Source organism: Crocodylus porosus, unplaced genomic scaffold (assembly GCF_001723895.1).
Source record: "Crocodylus porosus isolate Cpor-Errol unplaced genomic scaffold, CroPor_comp1, whole genome shotgun sequence".
Lineage (NCBI taxonomy): Eukaryota > Metazoa > Chordata > Crocodylia > Crocodylidae > Crocodylus > Crocodylus porosus.
The window spans coordinates 34,712,675-34,727,942 of record NW_017728917.1 but is presented as its reverse complement, the minus strand read 5'-3'; the positions used below and the strand labels follow the sequence as shown (position 1 = coordinate 34,727,942).

Sequence of the window (15,268 nt, the reverse complement as noted above, 5' to 3'; positions counted from 1 at the left end):
CTGGGATGTCATTCTCCCACTGTACTTGGCTTTGGTGAGGCCGCAGCTGGAGTACTGCGTCCAGTTTTGGGCTCCGCAATTCAAAAAGGATGTGGAGGAGCTTGAGAGAGTGCAGAGGAGAGCCATGTGCATGATCAGAGGTCAGGAAAACAGACCTTGCGGTGAGAGGCTGAGAGCCATGGGGCTATTCAGCCTGGAAAAGCACAGACTCGGGGCGATCTGGTGGCCACCTATAAGTTTAACGGGTGTTTACCAGGATCTGGGGGAACCTGTTCACAAGAGCGCCCCAAGTGATGACAAGGTAGAATGGTCACAAACTCTGCTGCAACCAATTCAGGCTGGAAATAAGGAAGAACTTCTTTACTGCCCGAGCCCCCAAGGTTTGGAATAGACTGCTGCCGGTGGTGGTTCAAGCACCCACTTTAACGCCTTCAAGACTCATTTGGATGTTTATCTTGGTGGGATACTATGATCCCTGATGACTTCCGGACTTTCCCCTGGGAAGGGGGCTGGACTCGATCCTCTGGGGTCCCTTCCAGCCCAAATGTCTATGAATCAGGATCATAAGCAGGGTAGACTTTAGTACCAGGCCATGCAAACCAAATGCCAATTATCCTAAAGACATTTTCTAGAACTGATAAGAGTTAATGCTAAAAATAATAGTTTTCTGGATGACGTTAATGGATATAGAGAAAATAAAGTTACTATTAAAGTACTGTAGCAGACATAAGAACAGAATATACCCAGTAAGGCTGTGTGAAATGGCACCATTCCATTTTGCCTTGAGTTTTGATTTTTTGACAGAACAGTGTTTTGTATCTAATTTCATTTCAGTTTGAAACAGCTGTTCTGTTTTGCTTCTTTTAAACAGTGAGAGTGTTTTGACTCTGTTTTGACATTTCACTAGATTGGCCAGGGCTGGGAAGTCAGCCCAGCTGGACTGACTTCCCATCCCCAGGGCTCTGGTCAAAACGTTTCAACTTTCAAAACATTGCGACTCGCTTTGTTTTGTTACGAGGCTGTTTCGAAGTCCTTTGTTTCATTTTGATTTTGCTGTTTCGACCTCGAAATGAGTTGAAACAGTGTCGAAATGAAACAGCCAGCGAAATATCTCACAGTCCTGATTACCCAGCATGTATGGCTTTCATAAATGAAAAATGAGGCTGTATATGAAATATTGCTGACTAGAGAAATGCTGCCACTTGGTAGCAGTTGATGCTCTACTTTATTAAAACCCCAAGTGTTTTTTTTGCTTTTATCAATAACTGTTGCAGGACAGAGAGGCTTCACAGCAACAGATAATTTGTGCAAATGCCCATATAATTATTAAGAGAAATTACTGACTAAAAGAATGAAATAATTTATAGATGTAGAATAATATACGTTGATTGGATTCTGGTCATGGGGGAGAAAAATCTTTCATTTATAAAGAAAGTCATTAAGATATTTTTCTATGTAGCTAAAAAAACAAACAAAAAAACCCAGAAAAGGTTCATAAGGGTAAATAAAGTATAAATTTACATAAGGATAGTCATACTGTTCATCAGCAAATAGCTAAATCATAATTATGTGTTAGATGCTCTTAATGTGTTGTAGTATCTTGTAAATACTCTGTTCATATTAGGTCTTGTTGCCTTTGAAGAATTGTTCTAATCGCACCGCGTCTCAAGAAAGACAGGACTGTCGTTTGCATTACGGTTCCTTTGTATAGTTAGCATGTAAGATGGTTGCAGTTCTGATGCCTCAATTTAAAATCTTGCTTATTTTTTTCCATCTGTGTAATCCTTCAGAATAGGCTATGAAACCATATGTCTCTCTGAACCAGTTACTTTAAGATGCCAACCTAGCCTGCCTGCATCTTTTTAATAGATGTAATTTAGAAAGTGATTATGTAACCTCATCTGTCGTATAACTAGCAAACTGCCCATCAAGAATGATGGGGAGGGTGGGAGAGGACAGAGGTCTGCATCTGGCCTCCCCACCCCTCCCACACATCAGGCCAGGGCTGCAGCCATTCCCTCCCCACTTCCAATTCAGGCTGGGGCCAGGGCCATTCCTTCCCCTCCTTCCCCTCCCCCCTCAAGCCACTTCGGGCTGAGGCCAGGGCTGGGCCTGCTCTCCACCTCTGCTTTGGGCTGGGGCCCACGATGGAAGTTGCAGCGGTTGCAGCAGAGGTCGCAGCCACGGTAGTGGTTGTGGCTGGGCACAGCCACTAGTCACCGCCCCTTCCCTTTCCACTCCCCTCCCTTACTTCCTCCCCTCTTCCCTGGGGCCTTACCCTCCCTGCCAGCTGTTGGGAGAAGTGGGGGTCCGGCCCCTCAGTCCCCCTCTGTCATGGTGGTGCTCCACCATGTGTCTGTCTGTCCAGAGCACTCTGAGGCAGCCAATCAGAGTGTGAATAAAGCGTTATGAACAGACAGCCTAAGGCTTTTATAATATTAGGTTACTTTAATTGAATTACCTGCAGTTGGATTATATTTATTTTGTAAATGTAATATTTACATGTAAAAGTCCACGAGCTGCCTTTCGTTTTTGGTAAATGTTGCTTGTGCTGTTTAGGATGGCGCTTTTGTAAAATATTTTAGCACAGTCGATATTTACCATTTGTGTAAATTAATGGTAACCCAGATTACTTCTAGTTTTTAATTTGTCTCTTCACTTTGTTCCTGTGCATATGTCCTTAGAGCAGTGATTCTTAACCAGGATGCCTACAAGTTCCTTTTAAAGTGCTGTGCCATATTAGCCCTGTTCAATATAGTTCCTGCCACTCAGAAGTTGGACAGCTCCCCTGTGTGTTGTTTGCAGGAGTAAGGGGGTGGGGGGAGGGGACAATAGAAGGTAACTGAGAAAGTGAAATGGGATTCTGAGATACAGAAGCATACCCAATACCAATTAGCACTTTCAGGTGAACTTTTCAGAGTAAAAGTTTTAAAAATAAAGTTTCAAGCTAAAATGTAGTTGGAGTCTAGTCTTCATTTACACACCTTACAAAATCTCCACATAGTTCTTTCTGGTTAGCTATGAATTGGCAGCAAGCCCAAAGCTAGAAGAATAAAAGCATTGGGAGCCAGGATTGTGGTACAGTAATAAAATTATATCCATCAAGTACTTGCACCCTGTCCAAATATAGCCAGTGTTGTGTTTTATCTGCATGGATTTTGCTGTCCAATGTAACGCAGTTTGCAGGACCCTGATGTCCATTTGTCACAAATATTTGTTTAAAACTATTTGGAGTATCCTTAGCACCATAGTTACTAATATAGTCATTGCTGAGATGGTAAGGGCTGAAAAATGGTCTCGTGTCTAACTGAGCTGTCTATTCATTGTTGTTTTCTCTAGCCAATGTGTAGAAGGGGGCCTGGAGATTAGAGGCACATTTACTTCTAAAAATCATGCCCTTCATGGGAGCAAAATGGAGAAGGATCTTGCCTGTTACTTTTTTTGCAGTTAAAACACAAGAGTATCTCGTAAATAACTAGCCATTGTCTCTGAATTGACATTTTAGGAATATGTTTGATTTTACGTCCATGTCCCTCACTTGTTCTCAACAAAAAAATTGTTGGTAACATTTACCCATCAGGCCATGTCATGCTGTTTGAAAATAGTATAAAAAACTGCTGCTCTAGAAGATAGCTTATACATAAAATATACTGTCAGCAATCTGAATCATATAGGCCCCTGGCAGATGTTAACATAATGATGCCATTGGGATCTGAAGAATTTTATGCCTCATCCAAAAAATTGTGAGTCTTGCTGTGCCACATATGTATCACAGGATGTGTGATATTTGTGATGGGGCATAAAAGTACTCGGATCCCAGTGGTGTGACTGCCAGGGCCAAGGACCGCCTGTGCCTGAATCCGATGCTCAGCACAAGACATGCAGCCCAACATGCTTAATGGTTAAAAGCTGAGGCACTGTGACCTAAGACTGGAGAGCTTATCTTGGGTTCCTGAACCCCAAGTTTTTAAATTCTACATGTGCAGCAGAGGCATGGGCTGTCCACTATTCCAGAGCAGGTCTTACTCCTGACACCAACTGAGTCTTCCTCGTCTGAATGCTGGTCATAATTGTCTTCTATCACCAGATTTCCAGTTCCTCTGGTGCCTATAAGCTGTAAGTTAGAGAGCAACACTATATAGACTAGCTGATAGACCCCAGTCTATGGCCTACAGAGTACTCTGATGCCAGTGTAGCCACATTGGCATTGGGGTTTCCAACAACTCCTCCATGGTCAAGGGGTCTGTTGAGATCAAGGACCTCTTCTGAGGGACCTCTTCTGCTTTTCCCAGGTTGTCATGGCTAATTACTAATAATAGTGAGGGTTGGAAGAATTGAGACCCATCCCCCCCCGTGGAACTTTGGTTCAATCAGCTCTCTGAGTCTTAGCAGACATAGGGGACTTTTAAGAACTCATGATGACTGTGACACACTCACTGAAAACTTCCTTGCAGGTGATATGAGAAGTCGCATTACCTCATGTTCCACCACAGCCTAAACGACTCCTCTAGCATCCTACATAACTGATATTTTCAGGGTCGCTACCTGGAGTCCATTCATACCTTTCTGAAGCATTGTGCATGCCTCTAAAGGCGATGCCAAGCTCTGCAGAGCACTACCGTGTTTGTTGCTTGCATAGAGGCCTCCAAAACCCCACTATCTGGTATGTGGATGCTATTTTGGAGTCCCCCACAAGTGAGTAAATGAACAAACAACTTGAAGGAGAAAAGGGTGTTATCTTTCAGTAACTAGCTTTGTTTAATATGTCTTGTCCATATACAATGCATACCAAACCCAGCAACACCAGGACCATTGAATAAGCCAGCCAAGAGGAGAGTTTGAATGAGGAATTTACTGGGGAGTTTATCCAGCCACTTTGTTCACTGGAAGGAGGAAGAAGGAATTATTTAAAGAAGTAGCAGCAGAAAAGAAAGGAGTTAGCAGGAAAACCAACAGAATGGCTAGAGGATTTTGCAGTGCCAAAACCTCTGCCACTCCCAGTTCTTCCTCTGCCTCTACCTGTGTGGGCTTTGTCCAGGCACAACCACAGACCGTCAAGGCTTTCACCCAGGTTCTGGTTTTGCCTTGTGGTGACTGCAGCCTGCATGTCCCTACTAAAGACAGCCAGGTGGGGGAGGGTGTGCAATGTGAGAGAGGGGCCTCCAGGTTGATCCTCTCAAGAGTCAGGTAACGGAGTTTCAGAGAGAGGTGAATCGTCTCCAGACCGTCCATGAGTATGAGGCCTTCTTTGACTTAATGCACAAATAGACCTTCAGTATCCTCATGGAAGAGGAACAGCCATAGAAGGCATTGGAAGATGCAGATACTCAGGAACATGGAAGCTAGTCACCTGTGGCAACAGACAGCGCTCCTCTTTTGAACCTGCAGCTGTCCAGCAGGAAAACAGGCATGAAGCCCTGGCAGTAGATGAGAAGGAAGTGGGGTCAGCTACCAGATGTGCATAGTTGGCAAAGATGGGGAAGAAGCCAAACAGCCTGTAGTGGAAGAACAGGTCTGGGGGATTACTTGGAGGCTGCTTGCAATGTTGGGCGGGTGAGGGAAGCTCTTTACTTGGCATGTTCCTGCACTGAGCCCAGCACATGCCCTGAAGAGGCAGTGCCTTAGTTGGTCTTGGCTCACCTGACATCTGTATAGATCAGCTGCTTTAGTGAGGCTTTTTTGGTGGTTTTATCTAATAGCTGATTGAATCAGCTTTAGCTAAAAGTAGCCACACCAAAATGCCAAAAAGCCCTGCTAAAGTGCCTTATCTGTACAAAGGCAGGCAAGGTTCTTTGGGTAGATGTGTGATATCTTTTATTAGAACAACTAAATAGTTGGGGAAAAGTTATTTGCGAGCATGTGGGCACAAACACCCTTCTTTAGGCAGTGAAAGATTCTGCTCTGTACAGACTGCAGAGCTGGGTTGAAGTCATGCACTACTGATTCTAGTAAAGCACATGGCTCACAGACCTTCCTTACTTGCATTGAGGAGCTCTATCTAACTCAGGAAGTTTACGGGCCGATCAAGGGAAGGCGCTTCTAGACTTGGTTCTGGCCAGATGATCTAGTGAACAACCTGAGGTTTGAAGGGAAACTGAGTGACAGTGACCATGAGACGATCACTTTCTCCATCCACCATAAGTCAAGAAAACTGGGCAGTAGGGTAGAAATCTGTGATTTTTAGGAATGCTGATTTCCACAAACTCAGGAGATTGGTTAGTAAGGCCCTGTGGGATGATGGTCTGAAGAGAGTAGAGGAAGAGTGGTTGTTCTTCAAGGAAGCCATCCTAAAAGCCCTAAGAAACTTTCTTTTTGCAAAAAAAAAAAGGCAGCAAAAGAGCTAGAAGACCCCCTGAAATTAAAACAAGAAACTTACAAGGGGTGGAAGTCAGGAATAACAACCAAAGAGGAGTATTCAGCAACAGCCTGCACGTATAGGGAGCAGATCAGGATGGCTAAAGCACTAACCACATACAAATTGGCAACTGGAATTAAGGACAACAAAAAAGTTCTCCTTTAGTAGGAAGTTAAAAAAAGAACAAGGGAAGAATGAAATCAGATGACTGATAACTGACGCTCAGGACAAAACCGAGCTTCTGAATGAATATTTCACTGCAGTATTCCACCAATCCAAGGCTGTTAGCCTGCTTCATATGGTACTGGATCATTATGGGGGGTGGGGTGACCACTCTCCCACAGTTGGCATAGATCTTGTGGGGGAACACCTACACAGGCTAAATATCTACAAGTCAGCAGGACCAGATGAACTACAGCTGAGAATGCTAAAAGAACTGGCTGATGTCACTGCATGACCAATGGCAGAGTTATTTGAAGACTTGTGGCACTTGGAAAAGGTCCCAGAAGACTGGAAAAAGGCTAATGTGGTACCTATCTTTAAGAAAGGGTGAAGGGAGGACCCAGGAAATTACAAGCCAGTTAGTTTGACTTCAGTGCCTGGTAAAGTCCTGGAGAAAATTATCAAAGAATTCATTATACACAGGCTAACTGAAAGCAGTATTCTGAAGGTTAGCCAACATGGCTTTGTTACAGGCGCATCATGCCAGACCAACCTCATTTCCTTCTGTGATCAGGTAACTCGCCACCTGGATAAGGGAAATGAGGTTGATGTCATATACTTGGACTTCAGAAAGGCTTTTGACCTGGTCTCCCATGATGTCCTCATGGTCAAATTGGGAGAATGTGGCCTTGACTACTTTATGGGCTGGTGACTAGCCAACTGACTCCATGGTAGGACCAAAAGTGTATTGATGGAATTCAGTCATCATAGTATAGTGGAAGGTGACCAGTGTGTCCCTCAGGGCTCAGTACTTGGACCAGTGCTCTTCAACATGTTCATTAATGATTTGGATTTGGGTGTTATAAGCAAACTGGGAAAGTTTGCTGATGACACCCAAACAATGGGGGAGCGTGGTCATGCTCAAAGTTTGGCAATACAGACCGAACTGGACAGGCTCTTGGGGTGAGCAGACCTCAACATGATGTCATTTTAACATGGAGAAATACAAAGTGCTCCACCTGGGGAGAAATAATCCACGATGCACTTAAAGACTTGGTGGTGCTATGCTTGCCAGCACCACAACCAAATGAGACCTGGGTGTCATGATTGACAACAAAATGCTGGCAGAGGTAATCGAACACTGGCATACATCCACCGAGGTATCTTGAGTAGAGCAAAGGATATTATCCTCCCACTCTACTCAGCCTTAGTGAGACCGCAGCTGGAGTACTGCGTCCAGTTCTGGGCGCCACACTTCAAGAAGGATGTGGAGAAACTCAGGAGTCCAAAGGAGGGCCACATGCATGATTAGTGGCCTTGAAACCAGGTCATATGAGGAGAGGCTGAAAGACTTGGAGCTGTTCAGCCTGGAGAAGAGAAAACTCAGAGGGGACTGGTGGCAGCCTATATTGGGGTATACATCAGGGCTTGGGGGAGCATCTATTCACCAAGGGCCCCTAGGGCAGGACAAGAAATAATAGACACTATATGACAGGTCTGGCCCACTCACTGCACTGCTGGGCTCCAGGTGGCCAGTCTGCACATGGCTGCTCCAGCGCTCCACAGCCAGAAGCAGGGCCACAGATTGGTCAGGCTCTTCAAAGCTCCTGGGATAAAAGGAGCCAGCTGGACATGCACCAGGGGGAGCAGGATGGAGGGAACACTGGATGGAGGGAACACTGGCAGCCCCTCCAGACACCTTCCCCACAGCCAGCATGGGCTGGCAGCACTGCAGGCCAACAGACTGTCAAGCAACACATCACCTTCAACCATGGTGGGGCTTCCCCACTGCATCTGAGCTCTCGGTTCTTAAAGGTATGTAGTACACCCAAACCATCCCGTACGAACCTGACCGAGACAAGAAAGGACCCGGGGTCCTGCAGAGTGGCAGTTGTCCTTGGAGCCAGAGGCTTGGACCCTGCCAAGACCACACCCATGCCAGACGTGACCCACAGGTATACACAGGGTGGCCAGAGCAGGAATGAGGCATCCCACGATGCACCAACTAGTCCTGCCTGGGAAGCGACCCCAGCAGGGAGCCAGGCTACAGAACTCACACATTGTCACACCTTCAGGCCCTGAGGCCCAAGAGTGGGCAATGCTAGACTTGCAGGAGAAGCAAGAGCATGGGAAGTCACCCCATGGGGTGCTATCGTATGTAGCCAGGGGGCAGCTGATCCAGAACCCAGTGCTCTTGAGGTCACAGCCCCAACACAGAAGTTACTCAATGGGCGCACAGTGTACCCCATGCATAGGTGAGGGCCAAAGAAGAGGCGCCCAATGCAACGAGCATCATTGCCCTGGTCACAGCCACCCTACTGAGAGTTTCAGTTTTGAGTATTAATAAGTTGCTCCTTTTCTGATTAGAGACGCTTGTACTACCATCTGGGTAAACTGGATGGAGACAGATGGCCCAGGAGGAGCAGAAAGTGCCCCACAGCACATCCAGATCTTGCTGAGACCCTAGTGGAAAGGGGTGGGGTGAAGGGGAGGTAAGAATCCCCACAGAAGAAACACCAGCCAAGGTTCTCAGGGTTTGGAGACACGAAACATCCACCAGTGGAACCTCAAGTAACATCAAGTCATGGCAGGTGAGTAGACCCTGGTGCAACATACCGAGGTGAGCAGAGCAGGCCAGCAACAATATGGTGAGTGTGGGTCTGCCACACACAAGCTAATTTTTGGGTTTCAAGAAAGCCTTTGACCTGGTGTCCCACGACATCCTCATGGAAAAATTGGGGAATCGTGGCCTTGACAATTTCATGGTCTGATGGCTTGGAAACTGGCTCCGTGGACAGACCCAGAAAGTGATAGTTGATGGAACCAAATCAATATGGTGCATGGTGATCAGTGGCATTCCCTAGGGCTCTGTTCTCGGACCTGTACTCTTCAGTGTGTTTATAAACAATCTGGACTCTGGTGTCGGAAGCGGACTGGCTAAGTTCACTGATGATGTCAAACTATGGGGCAGTGCAGTCACCTTAGAGGATAGGCTGGCAATCCAAGCCAACCTTGACAGGCTTACGAGGTGGGCAGATCAAAACCTGATGGCATTCAACACCTGAGAAATGCAAGGTGCTCCATCTCAGGAGGAAAAACACACCATACTTATAGGCTCAGCAGTACTACACTGGCTAGCATCACAACTGAAAGAGACTTGGGGATCATGACTGACCACAAGATGAGCATGAGCCATCAATGCAAATGCCACAGCCAGCAAAGCAAATAAAACTCTGGCTTGCATCTACTGATTCATCTCAAAGAAGACCCAGGAAGTCATCCTTTCACTGTACATGGCCTTGGTGAGACCACAGATGGAATAATGTGTCCTGTTCTGGGCTCTGCAATGCAGAAAGGATGTGGAAAAGCTTGAGAGAGTCCAGAGGAGAGCCACACGCATGATTAGAGTACAAGAGAGTAGGCCTTATGAGGACAGGCTGAGAGACATGGGACTCTTTTCAGCCTGGAAAAGTGTAGGCTCAGCAGTGACTTGATGGCAGCCTATAATTACATAAGAGGTGTGCATCAGGAACTAGGAGAATGTCAGTTCACCAAGGCACCCCATGGGAAGACAAGGTCCAGTGGTCATAAACTCCTGGAAGACTGTTTTAGGCTGGACATAAGGAAAAACTTCTTTACTGTGGGAGTCCCCAGGGCCTGGAATAGATTCACCCCAGAGGTGGTGCAAGCACCTGCTCAGGCACCCAAGTGTTTTTTTGAAACTATCCAATCTTGCTGGGATCATTAGATCCCTGCTGACTTTTCCTGCCCCTTGGGCAGGGGGCTGGACCCAATGATCTTGCGAGGTCCCTTCCAGCCCTAATGTCTATGAAATCTATGAGTGAAGATTGCTTTAGGCTAGACCAAAGGAAAAACTTCTTTACAAGTTGAGTGCCAAGGGTTTGGAACAGCCTCCCCCCAGTGGTGGTATAGTCACTGACCCTGGCAATCTTCAAAAAGTGTCTTGACACCCATCTTGCTTGTTGATCCCAGCAGTCTTTCCTTTCCAAGTGCGGCAGGTCTGGACCCAATGATGTGTAAGGTCCATTTCAGCCCCTAACAACTATGAAACTGTGATGGGATCCAATGTGTGATTGTGTGGCCTCCAATGTGTGACTGTGGGATCATTAGATCCCACCACACCTTTGGTGGCTCCATGGCTGTATTTATATGAGTGTCTGGGAATTGAACCCAGCTCTTGTGTGGCAGGCGGGGATTCTACCACTGAACCAGAGAGGAGACCCCAGCTACACGTGCAAAGAAGCTATCACACAATAAAAAGCTCTAACCAGCTATAAAGTTAAGCCTTGAAAATGTGTTAACTTTTTAACTGTTTGCTATTGAGCTTTAATTTGCATGTGTAATAGGATCTCTCCTATGGCTGGGAGCCCCATCAGCTGGCAGGGCTCCCAGCTCCAAGGGTGCACCAGGCCCAGCATGAAACCCACCACTGGGAATCACAGCAGCCATGATCCTTAACTTGGGGGGGGGAGGGGTGCATGGAACTACCAGGCCTGCATGCACAGCTAGGACTGAGTCATCAGGCCTGAGACCTGTCTGGCATAGGTCTCACTCCAGTGAGTCCTGTGAAGCACAGGGTTGCATGTGTAGTAGGCAGGAGGCATCATTGTGTGGATTTCACATTGGATCCAATCATGTCTTTTTACCTGCATGTGTAAAGAGAGTCCCGAAGTTGGCAGCTGCTGGGGCTGAGAGTCTTCTCAGTTATGGGACTCCTAGCCCAGCTGGACATGGTGCACCCCTTTGGCTGGGAGTCCCATCCGCTGACGGCATTCCCAGCTGCAGAAGAGACACCATGTAGAAGAATGAATGCAAATGAATGTCTGAGATCCTGGACGGATGTAGTATTTAGAGTGCTTAAAAAACCTTTGAAGCACTCCAGGTAGCAAAGGTACCAGTGAGCCTTCTGCTGTGTGCTCTGCTGTCCTTGTTAACTTCTGAAGTCCAAGAGGCATGTAAGGAGTTTTCTCTCCAGAGCCCTGGCTGGAAAGTAGGAATCCCTGCACACCTCTGTCATGGTTCTGGCATAGCACTAGGGGATGACAGAGAACCAAGCAACCCCCTTATTTTTCCTTTACTGGAGAGGACTGCTGCTGCATGCTAACACAGTGTTTGTTGAAGTGCTCTGGCAAGGGGACATATTGGGGGGCTGTATATTTGTATGGTACTGAAACATATTGGAGCAGACCCTGTAACATTAATCAATGGCCCGAGTGTCCCTCCAGTTGAGAACTTCCCAAACAGCCTTGAACACTATGCTGATTTTTAGTTGGAAGACATGCAATGCCCAGCTCTAGCAGGAGAGAGGTTTTTTTTAGAAGGAAGATGCAGAAAATCTATTGATTAGATTCATAGTAATGTAGTTAGCTATGTTTAGTCAAGTAGGGGGAAGGGTAGATTTGTACCTTATTAACTAACTGAAGTGTGTGTGTGTGTGTGTGTGTGTGTGTACATATATGTATACACATAAACATACATTATAGTACAAGTTTTTGTAAGCTAAACTCACTTCATCAGATGCAGTGTATAAAAAGGAGAGATACTAGAATACCCTACTTGCATGCAATACAATGTCACTTTATTTACATTAGAATCTGTGGAGTCAGGATTTCTTGTATATACACTGAATGTCAGTAATTAAAACTACTGTTTATAGATGGTTTTTAATCCTTAATGCTGCAAAACAGAGAAAAGTAAAGAAATTATGGGTACTGACAGATGTGGGGAGTACTCACTGTACTGGAAACAGCTGTGTTACTTTGATCCTGCTCTGCAGCGTCTGTATAGATCAGGTGCTTCAGTGGGGCTCTTCGGTGCTTTTATCTAAAACTAACTCAATCACCTATTACATAAAAGCACCAAAAAGGCTCCACTAAAGCACCTGGTCTATGCAGATGTTGGTAAAGCTGGGCGCAACTAAGGCACTGCTTCTTCTAGGCATGCTCTGGGCTCGGCACAGGAGCACACCGAGTATATAAAGTAAAGCACCATTTTGTTTTGTTTTGTTTTTGTCCACATCTGCAAACAGCCTGTTTAGTCAGTCTGTCAGTTCTAGCGTGTAAGTAATAAAGATCAAAGAAGAAATAGAATTTGGGGACTTTAATACTATGCAAATAATCAGCTTCTGTTTGGCCAGAAGGATTCCCTTACCACTTGTAAAAGTCTGCTTTCCTGGCTAGTTTCATTATATTGTTGTACTTCAGATACCCCATGACATATCCCATTGTAACATCATCTTGTTCAAGCAAATTTAACCACACAAAACTTCCAGGACCTAAGGCTTTGACCTGAAACGTGGTTTGAGAAGCATGTGGGCTTTTCTTTTACCCAATGTTAGCTTTTTTTTTCCATATTCTAATGGTACCTAAATGATGGCATCTAAAATGAGAATTTAAAAAAGCTTGCTACTCATCAGTGTTTAACCTTTTATTTGATAATTGCATTGTCAGGACATGATTTAACTTCATCTGAGAAATTCTTGTTCCAGATGCAGTTTGGGTTGCATAAAGAAGACTATCTAAACATGGAAGTAAGAGGGTTTGTAATGTTTTGCTATATAAAGGTTACTAATTTTGTTCCATGTTCTCTCATCTTTTGTTTAGAGATTACAAAAGACACCTCCATGAAGACACTGAATATGAAGACTGTCTATGTTTATGTTATACCAACAACTGCCGAATGCTGAGAATTCCATTTTTATGAATGAGCCTATGTAGACCTCTTTTTTTTCACAGAAGAGAAATCTTATTTAAATTAGTATACTTTTTAATAAACATCCAAGTTGTGTACTGTACTTTCAACATCTTCAATTGTACACTGAAGTTGTTTTCTACCAGTGCATGTCTAATATGCTGCTTTTGGTTTCAAATACAATTTATTTTCATTATGTTATAAGATGCTTTAAAAGTTTTTCACAGTAATGTCAGATCTTAACCCTGGATATCTATGCAGTAACTTGCCTGAAAGAGATGGGACTCTAGTACCTCAGTGATGCCATTCTCAGCCTGTCCTTTATACAGAGACCACCTTTAGTTTTCTAAATCATGGCTCACACGAGGATCTGTGATATCTACTATGTTCTGATAGCTTTGAAACTAATTAAGGAAGTGTTATCCAGTTTTGTGACTTCATACCAATTGGGTTTTCATAAGGTTTGTGGCATTGATGAAAATAATTCTTGATTTCAGAAATGTTGAACAATAAATTTGCGCTTTCTCCAAGACCATATTTTCCTGAGTTTGTTTAATATTTTACTTTCCCAAACCTTAGAGAGATGGTAGTTTTTAATTCCTCGGGAAACACAAGCAGCTAAAAGAACATTGAAACTAATAGTTTTCATAACTGGGTTATTGTAAGTGTTTTGGTTGTGATGTTTGCAAGTTCTTGGTTTGTGTAGGCATATATAGCTGGCATTTTGCATGCACGCACACTGAATTTAGTAACATAAGTTAATAAAACAACTACTTTGAACTTTCAGTGGGTCCAAGGATGGAGAGGCCAAATAAATCTAACTAGTGACCTTGCTGGTTTGGTGGCAGACTTTAGATTCATGTTCCAAGCATACTGTATTTACTTGTGTACTACACACACTTTTCCCCTTAAAATGAGCTTTCCAAAATTGATGTATATGTCTTAAGCAGGGAAGCTCATTTTTCTTCTTCACTGGAACAGAAGCATGGAGATGCTGTAGTCCCATGGTTCTCACTTCTCTCTGCCCCAGCAAGCAGAAGGGGCAGTGTCCAGTGTTAACCTTCTCATAACTGCTAAGGATTTGGAAGTAGCTAATGGCTGAGAAATGAAAAGCTGCTACCAATTCCTTAGCAGCTATGAGACTGTTAACACCGTTGCTTATGCCTGAAGTAGCAGTTGAGCTACCTGAGAGAAAATGAGCTGCTGCATGCAGTCAGCCATGACTCTGGAAGCCATTCTTTTTCCACCCCTCCCCACAGTCTGCCTTCCAGAAACAACCTGCACCTTAGGGGTGTGCAGTATGTGAGAAAACGCAGTGTTTTATTAGCTCTCAAAACTTTAAGGAATTAAAATAGTTGCTTGAGGAATTAAAATAGCTGCTGACACTGGGTAAAAAGAAAAATCTAAAATTAGTACATTTCTAACTGACACACACACCGGGTAATGAAAATAATAGATGTCACCTTGAGTGGAGAAAGTTTTTTTGGTTTTTTTTAAGGCTGGGATTTTCAAAGGAACCAAAAGGAAGGTAGGTGCCCAAATCACTGAATTTCCTGACATTACTTATTGTTTTTGGCATGTGGAACAATCCTGGATTCTTTATTGCTGGGTGTAAGTTCCAGTCAGCATCCTTTTACCTTACTCATTCCCCAAGAAGAAAGCTAAGCAAACTGTAAACAAGCAAGATTACAGAGACTATTTCATAAGAATAACTAGAAATTTGTTAAAATTCTTTTTCATGGTACTCTCCATTTTCATTATTATGCTAAGTACAGATATAAAATAAGGTTTTTCCTTTGATTTATAGTACTGCCAGAAATATATATATCGGTGTTTTGTTGCTTGCTTTTCATTAGTGGGACATGCAGAATTCACTTGAACAACTGTCCAGCGCTATCAATTCATTTACCTGTAATGTGATAAAATCCTTTAAATTTCCAGTATCCCCTGAATAACTAGGAAAGCATGGTTCAGTGCCCGGCTGTCTTCCTTTAAGAAACCTTTCTTATCTCTTAATTGAGATCTAACATGAAAATCAAG

At 44.3% G+C, this 15,268-nt stretch overlaps 1 protein-coding gene across 1 annotated transcript in view; it reads left to right on the top strand.

Moving 5' to 3' along the window:
• The window catches only part of IARS (isoleucyl-tRNA synthetase), a 213,973-nt gene extending 199,080 nt beyond the window's left edge, over positions 1-14,893 (top strand). The window contains exon 35 of the mRNA XM_019537053.1: positions 13,141-14,893. Coding sequence (XP_019392598.1) covers positions 13,141-13,223 — 83 coding nt within the window. The 3' untranslated portion in view covers positions 13,224-14,893. The remainder of the gene's footprint in view (positions 1-13,140) is intronic.
• Positions 14,894-15,268: the final 375 nt, after the last annotated feature.